This window comes from Salvelinus sp. IW2-2015, linkage group LG3, assembly GCF_002910315.2.
Source record: "Salvelinus sp. IW2-2015 linkage group LG3, ASM291031v2, whole genome shotgun sequence".
Taxonomy (NCBI): Eukaryota; Metazoa; Chordata; class Actinopteri; order Salmoniformes; family Salmonidae; genus Salvelinus; species Salvelinus sp. IW2-2015.
The window spans coordinates 5,175,455-5,192,334 of NC_036840.1; the positions used below are offsets into that span (position 1 = coordinate 5,175,455).

At 42.7% G+C, this 16,880-nt stretch overlaps 2 protein-coding genes across 2 annotated transcripts; both read left to right on the plus strand.

Annotated features, from left to right (window-relative positions):
* The first annotated feature begins 3,150 nt into the window (after nucleotides 1-3,150).
* Nucleotides 3,151-11,452, plus strand: LOC111949387 (fibroblast growth factor 4B). The gene is made up of 3 exons (XM_023966504.2): nucleotides 3,151-3,916; nucleotides 4,426-4,529; nucleotides 6,942-11,452. Exons 1-3 carry the CDS (start codon nucleotides 3,577-3,579, stop codon nucleotides 7,119-7,121), a joined length of 624 nt encoding a protein of 207 aa, XP_023822272.1. The 5' UTR covers nucleotides 3,151-3,576; the 3' UTR covers nucleotides 7,122-11,452.
* Nucleotides 11,453-12,953: 1,501 nt separating this feature from the next.
* LOC111949412 (fibroblast growth factor 23-like) lies at nucleotides 12,954-14,188 on the plus strand. The gene is made up of 3 exons (XM_023966550.1): nucleotides 12,954-13,188; nucleotides 13,295-13,398; nucleotides 13,723-14,188. The coding sequence occupies exons 1-3, from the start codon at nucleotides 12,954-12,956 to the stop codon at nucleotides 14,167-14,169; spliced, it is 786 nt and encodes a 261-aa protein (XP_023822318.1). The 3' UTR covers nucleotides 14,170-14,188.
* Nucleotides 14,189-16,880: the final 2,692 nt, after the last annotated feature.

A 16,880-nucleotide genomic window follows, 5' to 3' on the forward strand; every position in this document is an offset into this window, starting at 1 on the left:
GGTTTGTTGGCCTCTGTAATGGTTTGTTGGTCTCTGTAACTGTTTGTTGGCCTCTGTAACGGTTTGTTGGCCTCTGTAACTGTTTGTTGGCCTCTGTAACTGTTTGTTGGCCTCTGTAACTGTTTGTTGGCCTCTGTAACGGTTTGTTTGAACTCTGTAACTGTTTTGTTGACCTCTGTAATGGTTTGTTGGCTTCTGTAACTGTTTGTTGGCCTCTGTAACGGTTTGTTGGCCTCTGTAACTGTTTGTTGGTCTCTGTAACGATTTGTTGGCCTCTATAACGGTTTGTTGGCCTCTGTAATTGTTTGTTGGCCTCTGTAATGGTTTGTTGGCCTCTGTAATGGTTTTTTGGCCTTTGTAACTGCTTGTTGGCCTCTGTGCAGACTGAGGGCCTGCTGAATAAACTCTCTGCCATGCTTGCCTATTCTACTGTTGTCACACCCTGACCTTAGAGAGCCTTTTTTATTCTCTATCTGGTTAGGTCAGGGTGTGACTTGGGTGGGCATATCTATGTGTTCTATTTCTTTGTTGGCCGGGTATGGTTCCCAATCAGAGGCAGCTGTCTATCGTTGTCTCTGATTGGGGATCATACTTAGGTAGCCTGTTTTCCACCTGTGTTTGTGGGATCTTGTTTTTGCCTAGTTGCTGTCTAGCCCTGCAGAACTTTACGTTTGTTTATATATATATTTATTTTTGGTGTTCATCTAATAAAGTACGATGTACGTTTACCACGCTGCGCCTTGGTCTCCTCATTCTAACGACGGACGTAACAGAATATCCCACCACCAAAGGACCAAGCAGCGTGGCCAGGAAGAGCAGGGATCCTGGGCCTGGGAGAAAAGTGAGTGGAGGACATCATGGACATGGGACAAAATCATGGCAGGAGACAGAAGCCTGCCATGGAAGCAAGAGGAGGCAGCAAAGGAGCAACAGCGACGCCGCCGGGGTTCGCGGCCACAAAGACAGCCCAAATTTTTTGGGGGGGGAGGCACACGGGGTGGTCGGCGGTGCCGAGGTGTGAACCAGAGACAACCTGGGAGGAGGTAGAGAGGTGGTCGGTCGACCCAGGGAGCGTGCCAGAGCCTCCCTGCGATTCAATAGAACAGTGCGAGGAGGGATACCGGAGAATGGAGTTGGCGAGGAGTATGCGGCAACGTAGGGGTTTGGAGGAGCGTGTCACCAGTCCGGTGCAATTTGTGCYGGCCCCACGCCTCAGGCCTCCAGTGCGCCTCCCCAGTCTGGTATGTCCTGTGTCTCCTCCTCGTATTCGCCCTGAAGTACGTGTCCCCAGTCCTGTACGTCCTGTGCCTGCTCCACGCACTTGCCCTGATGTACGCCTCCACAGCCCAGTACGTCCTGTGCTACCTCCCCGCACTCGCCCTGAGGTGCGTGTCACCAGCCCGGTGCCACCTCTACCGGCCCCACACATCAGGCCTCCAGTGCGCCTCCCCAGTCCAGTACGTCCTGTGCCTGCTCCTCGTGCTCGTCCTGAGGTGCGTGTCACCAGCCCGGTACCACCAGTGCCGGCCCCACGCACCAAGCTTCCGGTGACAGATCCCAGTCCAGTGATGATCCATGGCACGAAGCCTCCAGTAATGATCCAAGGTCCGGAGTCTCCAGCAAGGGGCCGCAATCCGGAGCCTCCAGCGACGGTCCGCAGTCCGGAGCCTCCAGCGACGGTCCGCAGTCCGGAGCCTGCAGCGACGGTCCCCAGTCCGGAGCCTCCAGAACGGTTCCCCAATTTCCGGAGCCTGCCAGCAGACGGTCCCAGTCGGAGATCCAGCGGACGGTCCCCAGTCCGGAGCCTCCAGCGACGGTCCCCAGTCCGGAGCCTCCAGCGACGGTCCGCAGTCCGGAGCCTCCAGCGACGGTCCCCAGTCCGGAGCCTCCAGCGACGGTCCCCAGTCCGGAGCCTCCAGCGACGGTCCCCAGTCCGGAGCCTCCAGCGACGGTCCCCAGTCAGGAGCCTCCAGCGAGGGTTCCCAGACCGGAGCCTCCGGCGGCGATCGGTGGTTCGGTTCCTCCAGCAGTGATCTACGGTCCGGAGTCCGCGACGACTATCTACGGTCCAGAGTCCGCGACAACGATCTACGGTCCGGAGTCCCCGGCGACGATCCCCGCACTAGAGGCGCCACCGAAGTGGGGGGAGCCTCAAGCGGAGCGGGGTCTGCGTCCCGCACCGGAGCCTCCACCGAGATGAGATGCCCACCCGGACCCTCCCCTATAGGTTCAGGTTTGCGGCCGGAGTCCGCACCTTTGGAGGGGGTACTGTCACGCCCTGACCTATAGTAATGGAGTGTTTTATGTTATTACACAAATGGAAGAACAGTCCATATCCACTTCTGGAAGAACAAAAATCAGGCTGCAACTCCATTCCTATAGTCCTATATACAATTGCAATGCAATCTTTGCTATGTAATAACATGTTAATACAATGTTATAGGCTGAAATTTTATTTATCATGGAAACTGGTCTACATTCTGATTTTAAGAAATGTATACATATAAAAAATGTGATGTAGCAAACAAAATGCTTTGTCTTTTCAAATTGAGAATTTTACCAAAGCAATGATTTCATATAACTGTTGTTTGTGTATCAGCAACAGCGCCCCTCTTAGTGGTTGCCAAGGTATGACTTGACTTGTGCTCCTTGGCACCCTAAGCACCTGGGGAACCACGTAGCATGGTACTCTCTGACGTATAGGCATTCCCCGCGGCGTATGCGTTATGTAGTCTGTTCAAGGCTGACAATAACACCGTGTTTTCCTGAAGGTTGGGGGGTAAAGGAACCCGTAGACGGAAAGATCACTCACATTCCTGTGACATGTTAATATTGGTTTTCTTTTTTTAATCGGTGGCAAGTGCATTCTCTCTATAATAAACAGAAATCTTTCCAGGAATTCCGAAATGTGTTGCGGTGTAAAACTTCCTGAACAAACAGCGAAGGAAGTGGCGGACAGGATTGCCATTGCTCTCCGGKGACTACTGGACTGTTTTTACACCTTCATTCTAAATAAGGAAGCAGCCTGTCAGACATATGACCAGCGTCCCAATTTGGGCTCCGTCAAAGTACCCATCGCATCCCATGATTGCTCAGCTCTACCCAATGAAAATCCTCTCCCCCTGCCCCAACTCACATGTGAAGTGACAGCGGCTGCACATACTCTCATCAGACTTGCAGCTCAGCGCTTGCTGCATACACTTGCTGGGTTGCAACTTCTTCCTCTCTTTCTCTCCCCTCCCTCACTTTGACGGGCAGCAATGAAGTCAGAGTGATGTCATATAAGGATACGAGTGCCTGGCAAGGTGACATGGGTTTTTGGTGAGTGGTAKTCTCCACAGCCAGCGTTGCCTATCGAGAGAGGCGTGGAGCTGCAAAAGATGATCATCACCACCACCTCAAGCTCTGTCACGCTCTCTCCCTTTTCTACTCCTCTTTCAGGCTGTCATTTCATGCCAGAAGACCTGATCTGCCTTCCAAAAATAAGCCTTTACCACCATGCCGAAGGAAGAAAAACAAGAAGACAGGTATTTTTAGGGCCAGTAACTTTGACCACGTGCCCCGAAGGTAAACTGGATGGCCATTGCGCAAAGGTTCTTCATCGGTATGTGCAACGAGGCCAGCACGCACTCGACGTTGACTGCAATTGTTCTCTTGGGGTCTCTATTGGGGATTGTGTCATCATATCCGATTCCAAGCAGGACTAATGCAACTTTATTGGAGCAAAGGTGGGAGACCCTCTTTTCCCGCTCCGTTCTGGGAATCTCTGGGGCGAAATCGGACATGAATTGGGAGAGTGACTATTTGATGGGCATCAAGAGAGTGCGGCGACTTTACTGCAACGTGGGCATTGGATTTCACCTGCAGATCCTCCCAGACGGCAGGATAAACGGTGTACATAATGAGAACCAGTACAGTGAGTCGCATCCTGAAATGTAATTCAATAGAGAACATATAATATGAGCGGTCCCAAGTAAAGGCGACTTGAGAGCTCCTTGTCGGTCTTGCATGWTATTTAATCATTGRGGTCGRCAACATTGAATGTCTCTCAAAGCAAAGACAAATCTATTAAAAAACCTTGTATCAGTCAGTGCTAAATATCTTCCCAGGCCAAAACATGACATGAATGCTTGGACCAATATAGACGCCAACTTATTTTTACACTGGCTCCTTCTGTGGCCCAGAAAAGGATTGCCATGCACGTCAGAAAGTGCAGTTATGATAGATATTYATTTGGGCAAYAGGARATGAACAGCATTGCTCCCCAAATKATACAGAACAAAGACGWTGCRTGCAGAGTAGCCACCTACAAGGTTACACCCACCRCTGYATTATGCACGTCTTTGTTCCYCCATAATCAAACGCATTGATACACTGTCAATTTGACAAGGTTCCTCTGTATAACACCATGCTTTGTTTGACTAGGTCTAATAGAGATCTCCACGGTGGAGATAGGAGTGCTAAGTATGTATGGGGTGAAAAGTGAGCTGTTTGTCGCAATGAACAGCAGAGGAAGGTTGTATGGAACGGTAGGTGTGCGCAATTGTATTTCCCTCTATTGCTGGGCATGCTGTTTCTAAGAGAGATGGAGAAAAACGCAATGTGTTTGAGATTAGCTAACTTCTTTGTTAATATGTTATTACAAATTATATATTTTAAAGAATTCGTTTTGTTAAGTAGACCCTTTGCATTATTTTGTTCTCTGTGAATCAAATATCACCTCACTGACGGGAGCGTTCGTGAGGCACAGAATGATTCCATTGTAAATTATTCATAATTTCCAATTTCCCAGGTTATAACTTGTTTCAGTATGGTCTTTCTGTAGCTTGTGTAGCATAATGGAAAGGGTTTTTGTGAAGGATAACAAAAATGTAATTCTTATTGAAATATGATCTGTTGAATAAGACGATATAAACGATGCCTAATGAACTCGTTAGTTAACAATAGCCTAATAGTCTATCAATCATCTGATTGCTTTTCTGAGAGTTGAATGTCTGAAGCTATTTATTGAAGGAATCAATCAACGTTCAAGGTAGGACTACTAATCTAAAGAGAAGGTGCTTTAGCATTGATTATATTAAGATTGATTTTATGGCCCAATGTTGAATGAAAATATTGCACCAAAGAGTCAGTCTAGTGTTGGCCTACTGCTGTAAATTGGTCTGAATTGGCAAACATTTGGCTCTGACATTTTAGCATATAAAACTGCACCCTGCTTTTGGCTTGCAGTCAAAGATGGTTTAGTATGAAGATACAATAAAACTTCAATAAAATGCAGTCTCAAATAGCCGCCTGTTCCTTTTAATAGCCGGGCATCGTCACACATTTCAGCAAATAAACGCATGATTCAAATAAACGATGGGTCTAAATGCATTGTTTACAAGTGAACTTCAGTGCATATGGTAAGGATTGCGCAATAGAAGATACAGGAGAGCAACATTATTGCCATGGATGAGACTGCAGTGTGGTTTGACATGGTCGCCTCAGTTACAGTGGATACAAAGAGTGAGAGAATGATGCTGAAGCTGAACTTGCGGTGTGTGATAGGCAGCCTAGTCATTGCAAGTCTGATCTGCAGTGGATGTGTTAATATAATGTTTATACTGGTCATACTGGTCACAATAAAGTGTGGTAGTCTTTTCAACATGTTATTGAGCAATAGATGCCTTGCTCAAATGGAAGCCTCCAATTCAAACTCCTATTAGACAGATCTGCAAGTGTTATAATGTAAGCGCCAGTTGTGTTTGGTGACTGAAGCAAATAAACCGCTCTGGCTATTATTTTAAGTTGTACCGTATGTAGAAACTGCATCTCCAATAGAAATCCCCTATCTCGCTTGTAGGTGATGTCATGGCAACGTTGGCTAGCCAAACTCATGCGCAGAAACACGTAATCGGTACTAATGGTCGTTTGGTGCCGAACTGCGCATGAGCAGGCCACCAATCAAAGGCCCTCCTTTGATATAAAGTTGTTTTTGACGAAAATTAAAACATGTAAGTGTCAATCTAGGTTGTGCTTTTAGATTTCGAGAAAATGAACAACTAAGGAAGAGTTTTTCACTTCTCTCATTGACTTCTCAAGGGTTTCCGGAAGTCTCGCGATGTTGGGTCTCTGGGTTTATAAACTGGGACTGAACAGAGTAGTGTTTAGCTGCAGTAAACATCCAAATCTATTGCCGTGGAGGAGATCTACAACTTGCTGAAATGTATTTAATGTGTTTAGCTTGACAAGACCCTGTAAATCAGCAGGCAATGATTCATCATGACGTTGATGAACAAGGAGTGTCAGAACTCTTTTTAACCACGTTTAGTCCAGTCCTCTGTTTCCTCTGTATTTGGATTACTCTTGAAATAGTTTATTGTCTGTATGTTTATGTTAGATCGGCAGAAAACCCAATACTTGAATCATGAAAAATTATCTAAAAAATTATTACTATAGAACTTGGAAATGATTGAATATGAATGACTGCATTACAACAGAAATTTAGAGCATGTGGTTTTAGAAGTTTGAAGTTGTCATTTAAAGCCAGCATGCAGTCTTTTTAATTAACATTTTTAATCATCACTGTATGTCTATTTCATGGAAAATAACTCCAAATATATTTTTTATAATTTATTTCACTGCACCTCCTTTTGCCATTGAAATTATGTCTGATCATGTATGCGGGTTGATAGAAATGTAAATATATTTACATACACAACCCCGATTGGTGGATAGAATCGTCTAGACTATAGAGCCTTACCCCTTCACAGTAGGAGGATACATATGCAAATAAAACATGACCAGTCATTGGTCAGAATAACCAGATCAAATTATGATGTCATGCTGTGGGCCAAAAACTCCATCCCACCTTAACAGGCTAAAATTCCAGGTATTTTTTTCCAAATGTTCTTATGCTAAAAGCTTTTTGTTGACCTTGTCTCTCCATTTGCCATTTTTAGAAATTCTTCCGGGATGAGAGCAAGTTCAAGGAGACCTTGCTGCCAAACAACTACAATGCCTATGAGTCTTCGGTTTACAAGGGCTCCTACATCGCCCTCAGCAAACATGGCCGCGCAAAGAGAGGCAACAAGGCCACCACCGCCATGACTGTCACACACTTCCTCCCCCGATTAGTATGATCAAAGCTGGCAATAACTCACTAATTTGCACATGTGGATGTTCTCCCAGGTAATATAGAATTATACAATATAAATATATACCATTACAAAAGAACTGCAAAAACTACACAAGTATTTATTATCTTTATATATGTATATTTGGATAGCTGCCTTTGTATTAGAACTTATGTATATGCCATTATTTGCTGCTTATCACTTATCATTATCGATTGAGGAGTGTATTTACACCTTTTCTGGAAGTACATACCGGTCGTAACGGGAGTAAATCAAGATAGTTGCTCAGCCAAACTCCATAACAAACGGATTTTGACATTATAACGCTTGCATATCTGTCTAATGGGAGCTTGAATCGGAGCTTCCTGGGCGTTCTCTAACTCACAGATACTGGGGCAGCTTCACCCTGTCTTTGGGGTGGATGACTAATATCCTTAGCTTTTAGGAGTGAAATGGATACTTTTTATTACCTCAAAGAACCACTTGACTGGATAAAGAGATGCATGGAATTACTGTATGCTCAAAGTAATACCTGTTTAGTTTATCCTTTCTCTGAGACCTTTGAGCACTTGCTGGTTCACCCCCCTGTGTTCAAGATTGCTATTTTTTAGCAAAATGGGGGTTTGAGAACGAGACTACTTAAATGCACTTCCCTTGCTGCACGATGTGAAGGTGCCTTGGTGTTCCCACTTGTGGCCCCCTTAAACTTGCATGTAAGAGACACCCACTGTAGTCAGAAATAGGGCTGACACTCCGAGGAGGGCCTCAGGGGGGCAGGTCTATCTCTGGTTTATTTTCTTTTTCTGTTATTAGATCGATTAAGTAATATACACTCGGGTACACAGAGAGAAGACTAGAGGAGAACTTCCATGAGTGTGGGGAGGTAGAGAAACTCAGTTGCCCACCCACAGTAGAAGTTTAACCGCCATGTGAGACTCTAGTCTCTCCACAAGGTCATTTAAACATGGTGGGGCAGTTATGTGTTACAGACTGGATTCAAACCTCCTTTGTCTCAGAGCTCATTTGCATCATGGCTTGAAATGAACTGAAAAAGGGACTAGCATAAGAACGCACAATAATACATGTATCTGCTCACAAACTGGGACACTGCTGACACCCAAAAGCTTTAGCGTTAGGCTTTGGGTGAGTGTGTGAAATGTAAAATTGCAAGCTTTTGTGCATCGCCATACATAAAGATGTCTATTAAGCCAATGAAAAATGATGTAAATATTGACAAATGTGAAACAGAAAAAAGAACCAGGAACAAGTTGCGTAGTTCAGGTTGCACAGTGACCGTCCATGATGGTGCCTGATGTCTTTTTTGTTGGTGAGAATCGTTCCCATACATGATTATTTATTTGAGTTGTTTGTTAAAGTGTGTTTGGTGAAATCCCATAGACCCCTCCCAGATCAGTGTGCTCTGCAGCAGCACTGCAGTGGCAGAAAGTTGTTGGAAGCGGTAGTTTGATGGTTTTAAATGTAATTACGGGAGGCTCAGTTCCTAGAGTCAATGTGTAGCACTGGACTGAAGGACAGTGCAGTGCCTCATAGTTGATAGTGTTCTTTCCTCTGCTGCTGGTTACTTGAAAACGGAGGCTTCTCACTCTGCCCACCCCAAGTCACCCTCTGGGAATGTTCTCTTTGGTGGAGCCGAGGAGGAGCAGGACTATTTTAACCTAGGAAAGACTTATGGGATGTGGCCTGCTGTCTCTGTTTGTTGAATCCCCTGCAAGAATGTGTCTCATCCAGGAGGACTGGCTGCTCCCCACATACTCCCCTTTAACCAGTACCACCCCGGTCGTCAGAGACCCCTGTGAAAACCCATGGGGCTGGAGGGACCTTGGGATTCCAGCAGTAACCCAGGAGCTTCCTCTCCTGCTTTAGTCCTTTTTTAGTTCACGGTCAGAGTCATGGACCAGTGTTGACCCTGACTCTGTGTCCAGGGGGGTCTGCTATTTGAGTCACCCCCCATTTCCCCCCCACTCCCATCAAATCCATGTTTGTCTCTATTTGATAGTGTTATCTCTCTATTTGATTMATTTGCAATGAATTTGATGTAAAGCTAGTTGATTGGTTTTAAAGGGACATACAGGGCTGTGCTGGGTTGATTATTTATTTATGGAATTCCTTATGCACTGTTTGAATGATCTCCATAGAAAGACCATCAGTGGCCTCCAAGACTTCCATCTTGTCCTTAATTGCTCGTATATGCGTGGCTTTAAAGCTACAGTCTGTGATTGGTGCATCCATTTTTGGACWTTAAATGTAATGTAATGAGCCTTTATAGCCATTTATTCTTAAAGAATATAGCTTAGAAATGCCTCATGACCTTAGTTAAACAGTCTTACCCCATCAGAACCCAAAATATAAGCTTGGTTTATTCCACTGTTTGTGAACAATGTAATTGTAAACAAACACTGTGGGTTAAAAATAGGTTAAAACTATAAAAACTAGTGGCTAGGCAGCGTTTTGTTTTTCGATTCATAGACTGTAGCTTTTTTTTTTTTAAACTGCCATTGTCACTTTTCATATCTGATTGCCTGGCTGAGAATGCATGTGTCTTGAGATCTACAGTTGTTTGAGTTATGTCTTTAATTTCTCTTGCCGAAGTTCAAACACTTGGTTTGATGCGTCTCTGCCCTGCATTGATGTGAATGCAGATTTCATTTTTGTTCCTCTCACACCCCTTCCCTCACACACTTGTGCGTAGTCTACATCCGAATACTTCCGGGGAGGGGACCTCTGCAGACTTGATGCAGTACTTGAGACAAATAGCAAAGTCACTGCAAGTCTCTATCCTCCCAGTTCTCTGTGTCTCTACAGCAGGCCTTGTGGGCCACTATGACGTCAACCAACCATCTGCTCTTCAGGAATCACCTAGCTCTGCCTGAGAAATAAGGCTCTGATGTCAAAAGACTGTGGACAAGAGCTTCCAATCCTATCTAAAACAACCCTTCCCTTACACTTTCGCAATCTTAACAGAGAGGTCTTGGAACGGTTATTTAAAGATTTTAGKGGCACATTGGAGTATTGCAGGGGAGTTTCATATTGCAGAGTTAAACGATTTACACAGTTTACAAGAGTCCGTTGAGGTTATTTTCAGGATGGATGGAAGCTTTCTCTAAAGGGCAGCACCTACCTACCTGTACACTTACTAGTGGTGTGCAACAGGATTTTTTTATTTTTAGGATGGATTATTATGGGCATACAATGAATCTGTCACATGGTATAGTGGCCTGGATCAAATCTCCTTTTCCTAACTTGTTGTAATGAGAATCTATGTACTGGAAGTAAATCCTATTGTTTGTCTATTGGTTAAAGAGTGGCCTCAGAGATCAGACTTAAGACGTATTGCCGCTGTGACTGCATGTGGTATTACATGAAAACATTCTGGGATAGTTATTGACATTGGTAAATGTAAAAATGAAAAAAATAATCAGATACATTGTTCTGATAAAAGTGAGTCAAATATCTTTTTAATAAGTTCAATGTGAGTTTCATTGACCAGCTTAATCCTCATGTCAACATACCAGGGTGTGAATGTGTGTGTGTGTGTGTGTGTGTGTGTGTGTGTGTGTGTGTGTGTGTGTGTGTGTGTGTGTGTGTGTGTGTGTGTGTGTGTGTGTGTGTGTGTGTGTGTGTGTGTGTGTGTGTGTGTGTGTGTGTGTGTGTGTGTGTGTGTGTTAGAGTCTTGCACACCTCCCTCAAAGTCAACAAGATGTCAAAGGTGCACCTTATCAGAGATCTTGAAAATATTGAAAGTAGTGCTGCTTGTGAAAAGTGAAAGTTTGCTATCTTCAAAGTAGCTTATAAAATGGTGTCTTTCCTATGTCTGAGCATGGTAACGGGATAGTGAGGCAACTAAAAGCTGGAAGCCTAAAGATTACAGGTTCATATTCTGTTCCCTATCAGACTTGACCAAAACATACGACCACAATAAATTCTAGTTATTTTTGAAAATGATTTGTGAAATGTGTCAATGAACTTCAGCAGAGAAGGCATCCTGTTATCATGCTTGATTGGGAGTGTGTCTGCATGTGTTTCCCTTGTGTGTTTCGGGAAAACTTTCTTTCTCTTGGTTTTGTACCCTAAGGGGAGTGAGCTTCCACCTATGCCCCTTCTCTCTGTTAACATATACCTCACCTTCTGCCTTAGTTTTAATTTGTTATGACGATTGTAAAATAGTAGACTTCTGCAATCATTTATTTCTGAAAAACTGACGAGGTACGTAAGAATACTAGATATATTGAAAATGTTTTTCCTTTTATTTTTGTACGTATGTGCTGTGCACAGCATTCTACTGTATTCCTGAGATACCAATAAACGTTTGTTTTATATTTGTTGTTTTCTTGGTTTCTTATTGAGCCCGGGGCTGTATGGGTTTGTTAAACGTGACAGAGAATCATGTACACGTCACCTAGGATGAGATCAACTTGATTTCCTCCTAGCACCTCACTCACAAAGATGAGTGAATTACCAAACATATAGTGTGTAATGCACACTGACCAGTGCGCTGTGCCCTCTACAGCCTATTGCAAAACTTAAGGTGATCTACTATTTTAAGGTTCAGGGGCACTGCTCTGCAAAATGTGACCCCTGAACCCCCTTATAGAATGTTGACACTTATGTTGAAGCACCAACAAAGGCAAATCTGCAGTAGTTCTTGCTTGGAAAAGTGTCCAACATGAAATCATCATGTCTGAAGATTAGATTAGATCAACTTTATTGTCCCACCAGCAGGAATTAATTTAGTCAGGTGCTTAACAAGACCAAGACCAAGTACATAAAACATAGAAACAGAATAATAAAATGAATTTGAAAGGGCAATAGGATACATATATGAAATAAGATAGTTATGACTGGTCATTTTATTTTTATTTGGTCCCACACTAGAACCCCCTGTGCTGTCCATATTGCGACATAAATTAACATGTGGTTCCCTCTGCTGGTCAAACTCTGTAATGGTGGAATTGTTTGTGATGGACAGTCGGCACCAACAACCATACTTTATTTAAGGGGGCCCACACATCATCACATACACACACAGTGTAATGTTAATTTGGAGCTTAATTAGTCATATTCAGGCATGGATTTATGTTTTTATAATGAAATAGAAAACGTTAGATAGAAATACAGCACTACATTAGATCTGTGTTTTTAAATGGTCAAATATTTATCTAAGTCTAAGATGTTGTCTTATCATTTAATTCAAACAGATTGTACCATAATGTTCCATTACTATCATAAAATTACGTTTTCAAAACATTAGAATGCTGTTGGGAATAGGTTGTATCGATTAGGGACAGAAAACCTTGGAAATTGGTTGTATAGATTATCTATAGACTTATAAAATGGATACAACTGGATTCAATAAAGGGCTAATCCTTGACTCATTGTTTTTTTCTATATCTTAGAAACATATATGTGTAATTAAAATATGCTTACTGGACAGAGGGGTATATTTCACACACTGAGATGACAAAGGGTACCGTGAGTCCAAGGATCATGATTCTGAACGTTTTTTTGCGTGAAAAAAAGACGTAACTTTTGTACAGACATTGCTCAAGGAGACTACTACGTTATTTGGTGACCAATACATTTAGACAAACAGTCAGGTGGAGATGCACCCCCTTCCTTCCGCCGAGAGAAAGACCCACATCTGCGAATGCTGCGTAGGCTAAAGGATGTGAGCAGGAGTGGCACTTGGGTCCCTTTAAATAGAACCGTCCTCAAACTTTGGACCATCAGATCAGCTGAAGTTTGCAAGCAGTTTGCTGCAGAACTCAAAGCTACATCCAAAATCTCTGGGATACATTTTCTGTGTTTTGGGGGTAAAAGATGGAAATAACCAAGACATCTGGGATGAGGAGCGCCGTTCTTGTGCTCTTACTGGCTGTTCTTCAGGGATTTCGACTAGTAGACGCTCTTCCAAACCCATCACCTCTCCTGGGTTCCAACTGGGGGCATCCGAGAAGATACGTACACATGCAGACGTCTTCAGACGTGAACAACTTCTACCTTGAGATCAGTTTAAATGGCTACGTGCGCAAAACTACACTTCGAAGCTCATACAGTAAGTTCTTATTACATTTTTGGCCTTTCGTTTTGAATGAAATTTTGTTTTAAGTTTTTGTCTTTAATCTGCTTCTATAGTCTAACACAATACATTTTGTCAACAGGTGTGATTTTATTGAAGGCGGAAACAAGAGAGCGCGTGGCGATGCTTGGAGTCAAAAGTAACCGCTACCTGTGCATGGATTCCCTGGGAAACCCTTTCAGCTCTGTAAGTAAATTCCCATTTTCATTATACATTAAACTGAATTACATGTTTTCTTCACATTGAGAATAAGACTCGTGAGATAATTGAATGGCACTTTTCCCTCATTTGAACCCTTTCTGACACAAACCAAAAAATGCGCTTTTACGCACGGATTTCAGACACTTTTATCCAAACATACAGCCTATATCTTATCTTTTTTTGTTTTGTTTTACATTGGTCGAAGTGTTCTTGTGTTTAGCACTCAAGCAACACTTAAACAATTAAGTTAATGGATATACGTTTCTAAGTTGCGTTTTTACGCAAATGTATGAATGTATCTGTTTACAGACCGTTTGCCACAAGGAAGACTGTCTTTTTAACCACAAGCTATTGGAAAACCACCGCGACGTGTACTACTCTTGCCGAACTGGTATTCTGCTCAACTTGGAAGGGATAAAGCAAGTGTACACTGTGGGTCAGAATCTACCGCAAACCTCCCTCTTCCTGTCGGAGAAGAACACCGTGCCACTGGAGCGCCTCTTGCACCGGGAGAAGAGAAACCGGGTGGTTGACCCTTTTGATCCGTACAACATGCTGGGTCAAACGGAGGAGGATGAGGACTCCCGGGCTATGCCGGAGCTGGATGACACCTTGGAGACGGACCAGGAGGATGAACTCCCCGAGGGACGCAACATCTCCAGGGAGACCCCCCATTCTTCCTCCGACGACCCGTGGAACGCGCATTCCCTAAACCCCCCTCCCAGCCCCCGTATCACGAATCCAATGGCGGGATAAGGGGACAGGACACTTGCCGTTGTACACCTTGGTTTAAGAATATAAGTTATGTGCTCGTTCACGTTGGGTCTTTTCCAGCTGGTCTGGAAACAAACCCCAACGATTACACTTGTGAAAGTCTGACCGTGACAGGCTTATTAGAGCATATTAGTCACTTGTATATAGTAATTAGATGGAACGTTGTATGTTGAAATTCTGCACCTGAGTGCGCTCTGTTTACGGGATGGATTCTTATGAGAATCATGCTGAAACCCGAAATAGTTGTGCGTTTTGTTTGAAGAAAAAAGGGAGTTGAGCTGAAGTCACTTTATTAAATGTTTTACAACGTAAGAAGCCTACAAGAAAATACTATGGTTATCAAATCAAATCAAGCTTTATTTATACAGCACATTTCAGACATTTATGTAAAAAACAATGGAAATATAAGCTGAAATATTTACTAAACAATAAGCATAAGATAAATAAACTAAAGAATGACACAAACTGAACAACAAAAAGGACCCTAAGGAAAAGCAAAGCTAAAAAGATGTGTTTTAAGATCTCTTTTAAATATGTCCACAGTTTCACCACCCCTCAGGTTGTCTGGCATGCCTCTCCATGCTTCTTGGTCCTTGGCTTTGGGATAGTTAAAAGGCCAGTGCCATTGGACCTGAGGGACCTAACATAAAAGCATGTTTAACATGTATTGAGGTGCACAATCGTGGAAAGATTTAAAAACCAATAGAATAATCTTAAAATGTATTCTCTAACTCACAGGCAGCCAGTGCAGAGACCTTAAAACCGGTATAATGTGTGCTCTCCGTCTGGTTTTGGTCAGTATCCGTGCTGCAGCATTCCTTATGTTTTGCAGTTGACCAATGGCTTTCTTGAGTAGACCAGACAGGAAAGCATTACAGTAGTCAAGCCTGCTTGTAATAAAAGCATGGATGAGTCTCTCTGTATCATCCTGAGCGAGAAACCGCCGCACCTTGGCAATGTTTCTCACGTGGTAAAAAGCTATTTTGGTCACATTCCTATGTTTGATTTGAAATATAGTTCAGAATCTGAAATAACACCTAGATTTTTTAACCTGGTGTTTTATCTTTATTGCCCGTGAATTAAAATGTGTGGCTAGATACTCTCTCTAGGCTTTGGCTCCAACAATAAGTACCTCATTCTTGTCTTGATTTAGCTGGAGGACGTTGTGAGCCAACAAAGTATTTAAATCAATAATACAGTGTAATAATTTATCCGTGGAGCAAAAATACTCTAGTGACACAGAAATGTAAAGTTGTGTATTGTCTGCGTAGCAGTGACAATCAATTCTGTGCTTTCTGATAACGCTGCCAAGGGGTAACATATATAAACTGAACAGTACCAGACCCAAACTCGAACACTGTGGAACCACATGATATGTATTTTCTCTGAGTTGTAACTCACCAAGGGTGACAGAGAACTCTTGACCGGTTAAATTGGTCCTAAACCAATTTAGAACTGGACCGGAGAGGCCAACCCACCTCTCCAGTCTGTCCAGAAGGACATCATGGTCAACAGTGTCGAACGCAACACTTAAATCTAAGAGTACAAGGTCAGATTATGATGATGAAACTTAAACATATTCCATATAAAATTAGGCCTACTACAATGTTTAATATGCCAGTATGCCTACATGTTATAGGCCATTTTCTTGCAGTGAGACATTTAATTTAAAACGGGAATGAATGGCAGGCCTACACCCTACAGGGTATCAGAACACATAGAAAGGACAGGTTGGTGATAGGTGCTGGCCAGCAAAAGCAAGCAACAAAGCCAATCCCAATAAAGTTGAAAGAAAGTATTTATTTATTTAAATCTATTCATTTATTGTTATTTCTAGTATTTATATGGATGCTTAACTGTTAAAGAGGAATTCTGAGTTAGCCTTTGATGGGATATAGCTTCCTATCCCCAGAAAACCAGATGTGGAGACTCAGCTCAGACGTTTCTTTTATGGCTGCTACATTAGGCTAGTTGTGAGAAGGCTGTGTGTGAGTATTGGTGACATTTATCTTGAAAAAATTCATTATGATTTATTTTTCCTATGTATTTATTTTATTATATTTTAGATAAATATTTTAGTACTTAAAGATAAAAAACTGTATACTTGAGATCCCCATGATGTCACAATAGCAAGCAAATGCAGTTCTGGGTGGAGAAAAAGGCGTACTCTGTTTTGTTTCTGAATCATCTGAATTGACTTGATATTGACAGTAATTTACAACGTAGGGACTTTGTAATTATATAAATTACAATAAATCCCATATTCAGCAATATAAGATTTTCATGTGTTATTTTGCTTGCAAGAAAGGTATTTCACTGTACTTGTGTATTTTACATTAAAACTTGAAACTGTGTGTGACTGTTTGAAAGGTTAGCAATCACACCAGTTGGCATAAAGTTGGCTAAACCAAATAAAATAAAATAAAATTGTATTGGTCACATACACATGGTTAACAGATGTTAATGCGAGTGTAGCGAAACGCTTGTGCTTCTAGTTCTGACCATGCAGTAATAGAATTTGACGCCGGCTACAGTCAAACAAAAATAAATTAGACGTCAATTCACCATATTCTCTATCATTGACTATTTCAATGTCTAACTTGCTTGCTTATAGAACTTTGCATACAATGCCCTGATATATTTAGTCCTCTAATCTCTGTGTTTGTGTAATTTGTTATAGGCTGTTTTTAAGG